General features: G+C 46.5%; 1 protein-coding gene across 1 annotated transcript; it reads left to right on the top strand.

Annotated features, from left to right (window-relative positions):
• The first annotated feature begins 393 nt into the window (after positions 1 to 393).
• LOC119770602 lies at positions 394 to 1163 on the top strand. Its single transcript, XM_038265821.1, has 2 exons — positions 394 to 954; positions 1026 to 1163. Exons 1-2 carry the CDS (start codon positions 394 to 396, stop codon positions 1161 to 1163), a joined length of 699 nt encoding a protein of 232 aa, XP_038121749.1.
• Positions 1164 to 5012: the final 3849 nt, after the last annotated feature.

Below are 5012 nucleotides of genomic sequence, written 5' to 3'. Positions count from 1 at the left end.
TGCAATAAGTTAATTTTTCTATAATTTAGCCACCATAATGAGGTAAACGCCCCAGGACAGTGAATTGAAAGTTGTTTTCTTAAAACCCTTGTTTTGTTATAAGATTTGAATGGCACAAAATAAGGTTTAGCTGCACATTAAAAGAATTTTCAATATTTTTTCTTTCAACACATCAAAGTTAAAACAATTAAAAATAATTTGCTTTCATTTTTTTTGAAAATTGTTTTTGGGCAAAATTTTATGAGACATTTCAAATAAAAAAATAGTGCGGGGCAAGTGGAACAAAGTTTTGCGGGGCAAGTGCACCACCTTCCAGTTGCGAGAGAACCTAACCTCAGTTGTCAAACTTCTCAGTTTGCTGTCAAACTTCGCAAGTGTGAGACGCTGTGAAAGATGGTCCGGAATTACAAGCGGATTTCGGTCCGTAAGTCTTGGAGTCAAGAAGCCTTGACCGCGGCAATCGAAGCCGTACAGGCCGGATCCACCGTAAACCGAGCGGCGCTCTCCACGGTGTGCCGAGGCCAACGCTCCGAAAGTATTTGTTGTTGGTGGGGCCTCCGGACGAAAATCGTAACCTGGGTCGGTTCAAGCCAGTTTTCACTGCCCAGCAAGAGCGAGAGCTGGTCGATTACATTCTTGCCATGGAAGTTACTCTACGGGGTCACGTCATTGGAAATGCGCAGTTTGGCCTACCAGCTGGCCACCATCAACAGAATCGACCACCCCTTCGACAACGGCACGGAGCTGGCTGGCAAGGATTGGCTGTACGGATTCCGCATGCGCCACCCGGAACTTTCGCTGCGAGCACCGGAAGCAACCTCTGCAGCCCGAGCCCAAGGGTTCAATAAGGTGGCCGTGGACCAATTTTACGACATTGTAGAAGCTGCACTCTCTACTGGGAAGTTCCGGAAGCCCAGTCAGTTTAAAAACGTGGACGAAACGTGCGTGGTTACTGTAAGTGTACATTATATTATTTTATATCACTGAAAAGTTTGAAAGTAACATTTTTCTTGTTATTTATATAGGTTCAAAGCAAGCGGTCGAAGATCTTGGCGTTGAAGGGACGGCGACAGGTTGGGGCCATAACTTCAGCAGAGCGTGGTGTCTTGTCCACGGCTTGCATCTCGTCGTCGGCGTGCGGCCAATACCTGCCCCGATGTTAATTTTTCCTAGATGCCGTATTACGGAGCATCTGAAGCGCGGAGCTCCACCAGGCACCGTATTTGCGGGAATCCAACGGGATGGATGACAGTCGACATATTTATTAAATGGTTTGACCATTTTTTGGCGCATACGAAGCCGTCGGCGGAAGATCCGGTTATACTATTCCTGGATGGCCACGCTTCGCACACGAAAAACTTGGCCTTCATTGAAAAGGCCAGGGCCAATCACGTGACCGTGATCAGTTTCCCTCCGCATTCTAGCCACAAACTGCAGCCATTGGACGTCAGCTTCATGGGGCCGCTGAAGACCAACTTCTCCCAAGTCATCGAGAGATATCTCAAGGCCAATCCGGGGAAGGCCGTCACGATAAACGACGTCAGCGAACTGCTTGGGGACGCGTATCTGAGATCGGCGACGCCGAAGAACGCAATCGTCGGTTTTGATAAAACCGGATTGTGGCCATTCAACCGCCACAACTTTAAACTGGAAGACTTCGCAGCGGCCAAGGCGACAGACGTGTTGGATAACTTCGAAACAGATCAAGAGAAACCCTTGTGTCCACCTCCCGCTCCTGTTGAGCCGACTCCCGGACAGCATCCAGTCCCTGCTGAGCCAAGCTCCAAGCAGTCCCTGCTGAGCCCTGTAGATCCGATTTCCGGACAGCCTCCTGTTCCTGATGAACCGAGTGTCGGACAGCGCCCAGACCTTGCTGAGTCAACCTCCAAGCAGACCCTGCTGAGCCCTGTTGAGCCGATTTCTGGACAACCTCCTGTTCCTGTTGAACCGACCTCCGGGCAGTCCCTGCTGAGCCCTGGTGAGCTGACTCCAGGACGGCAAGGGTTCACAGTTTCTCCGAAGCTATCAAGCCGCTTCCAAAAGTGGCTGGGCGGAAAATTGCTAGCGGACGGCGTCGTCAAAAGGCTACAGAACTTACCTCCGACACCTACCGGAACGCGTTGAAGGCATCTGAGGCCAACAAAGAAGTCTCAGAGATCAGGAAGTCGAAGAAACGATTGGCCAAAGTGACGTCCGAAACCTCCACGAAGAAGAAGAAGCGGGATGGCAAGGCGGGAAAAGAGAACGTAAACGACTCGTTGTGTGCGATCTGCGGAGCGGTTTTCAGCAACTTTAACGATGATTCTGAATGGGAGAAGTGCCACACCTGTGCGGAATGGTTCCACTGCTGCGTGGACAATTCGTGCCCGACTTGCAACGTTTAAATTTAAGAGCAGTTTTTTTGTTTCTTTCGATTTGAAACAATTTTGATTTCATAAATTTCCCACATTTGATGATTAAATAAAAATTGAATTCCCAGAAGTACTACTTGTATTCTTATTATAATTTTCTAACCATCGTGATTTTTTTTTTAAATGCCTTGGAATTATCAGTTAAATATTTTTCACTCATCAACAAATTTAAAAATACCGTCACCTGGGGCGAATCGGGACTACGGTCTGAATTGGGACAGCAGGTTTTAGAGCACTCAAAAGCTTGAAATTTGGAAATCGACGCACGATTTTGATTAATCTGTGTCTGTTCTATCCAAAACCAATCAAAAATATCAAAATATTGTGCAGTAACAAGGCTAAAGGGACCATCCACAAACCACGTGGACACATTTTTGGAAATCTCAACCCCCTCGTGGACAATTGTCCATACAAAAATCTTTTTGTATGGAACGTGGACAATCGCCATACCCCCTTAAAGTGTCCACGTGGTTTATGGATGGTCCCAAAACAGCTGTCCTTATTCGCCCCACGTGTCCCAACTCGCCCCAGATGACGATAGTGTAAAACATATTGTAATCTCACTTTTCTAAGTTTTTAAAATTGATTTTTAAGCAAATAAACAAGTTATTCATGAATTGTTCCTCTTGCCCCATTAGGTTGTTCTTCTTGCCCCATCATGTATCAAAACGTGCTGAAAACACATTTTTTTCAAAGCAATTATTTATGGTAAAAAATGAACTTTTTCATAATTTCAAGTAATAAAGAGGTAGTCAAGATTTCAAATAAGAGTGTCTTTAAAAAAACTGGATGATTTTTTACGTTTTTAATAGGTTTTCGAGAGCTTATTCTTAGCTTGTTACACTTGCCCCACTTTCCCCTAATGGTGGACGCTTTGGACGTTGTTGCTGTGGACTTACTGGACATCGTCAACAAATCGCTGTCACGAGGTGAATTCCCGGACGCATGGAAAAAGACCTTGGTAATTCCCATCCCGAAAATTTCAAAATCCAAGAAACCTGAAGATCACAGACCTATCAACATGCTGCCGCTGTATGAGAAGGTAATGGAAACGATCGTGAAGGAACAACTTGCGGCGTTCATAGACCGAACGGGTGTTCTGCTGAAAGAGCAATCCGGCTTCCGAAAACATCATTCGTGCGAGTCGGCTTTGAATCTCCTGTTGCTGAAGTGGAAGCAGTGTATCGAAAAAGGAAACATTGTTCTGTCAGTCTTCGTAGACTTGAAGCGGGCGTTCGAAACCATTGACCGGACTAAGTTGTTAAGTGTGCTGAGAAAAAGGGATTCGCGGAACGGTCTTGAAATGGTTCGGCAGTTACCTAGAAAACCGGAAGCAGGTCACGAAGTACAACGACGCAGTCTCAGCGGAAACAGCAGTGGACCTCGGTGTACCGCAAGGAAGCGTGCTAGGGCCACTATTATTTATCCTCTACATAAACGACATCAAACAAGCGCTGAAGAGAGTACAGGTGAACCTGTTCGCCGATGACACGGTCCTGTTTGTGGTTGGTGACAGTTTTGATGAATGTTTTGATGTCATGAACGAAGAGTTGGGCCGGTTCTCAGAATGGTTGAAGTGGAAGAAGCTGCAGCTGAACATTGCGAAGACAAAGTGCATGGTTGTGACGACACGGCAGACCAACGAGTGTAGAAGGAGTGTACAGATGGATGGTGGAAACGTGGAGCGGGTAACTACGATGAAATACCTCGGGGTCATGCTGGATGAAAAGCTGAATTTCAACGAGCACATTGACTACACCATTCGGAAGGCAGCGCGGAAGTTTGGCGTCTTGTGCCGGATTAATCGTTACTTGACAGCAGAGACAAAGGTTCAGTTGTACAACTCGCTGATCGCACCGCACTTCGACTACTGCTCATCGATCTTGTTCTTGGCAACACAACGGCAACTGAAGAGGATGCAAGTTCTCCAAAGCAAAATCATGCGGCTCATCCTTAGATGTGATAGACTGACACCGAGACGGAGCATGCTGGAATGTCTGCAGTGGATGTCGGTGAAGCAACGGATCGAATACAACACACTTGTCTTTGTTTTCGTGTGAAGGAAAGGATGGCACCACAATACTTGACGGAAGCCATGGTATGCGGAAGGGATATCCATGAGCACGACACTAGAGGAGCTGACGATATCAGATTGCAGATTTGGAGGAAGGCGTGTACGCAGAACTCGCTGTTTTACAAAGGTTTTAAACTTTACAACCAGCTTCCAGAGGCAGCAAAGATGACGAGCAATATAAACGAGTTCAAACGGAGCTGCAAGGAGTTTGTACGGCAACGGCCGTTGGAGTAGAAGTGACCCACGATGGTACTGTGAGGAAGAGCACGTTATGACAGTCGGCCATCTTCATTATCGGTACGCATTCGCATGGGATCACTTTGGGCCGCATATGATAAACCTGATCAAAAGTAACGCGAATCTGGGCGCGGTTTATCCCTATGTGCTCATATGCGTGTGGAATAGCAAATGGTTCCAATACCCTAAATGGATAAAGTGCTGCAATCTGATTAATAAAAGACTCGACATAGGATTTGTAAGAGCGCCTTGAGATAAGATACGAGAGATAAGGATGGGCATACACGGAA

This window comes from Culex quinquefasciatus, chromosome 1 (assembly GCF_015732765.1).
Source record: "Culex quinquefasciatus strain JHB chromosome 1, VPISU_Cqui_1.0_pri_paternal, whole genome shotgun sequence".
NCBI lineage: Eukaryota > Metazoa > Arthropoda > Insecta > Diptera > Culicidae > Culex > Culex quinquefasciatus.
The sequence above is the reverse complement of the archived record's forward strand: the minus strand, read 5'-3'. Positions and strand labels throughout refer to the sequence as shown.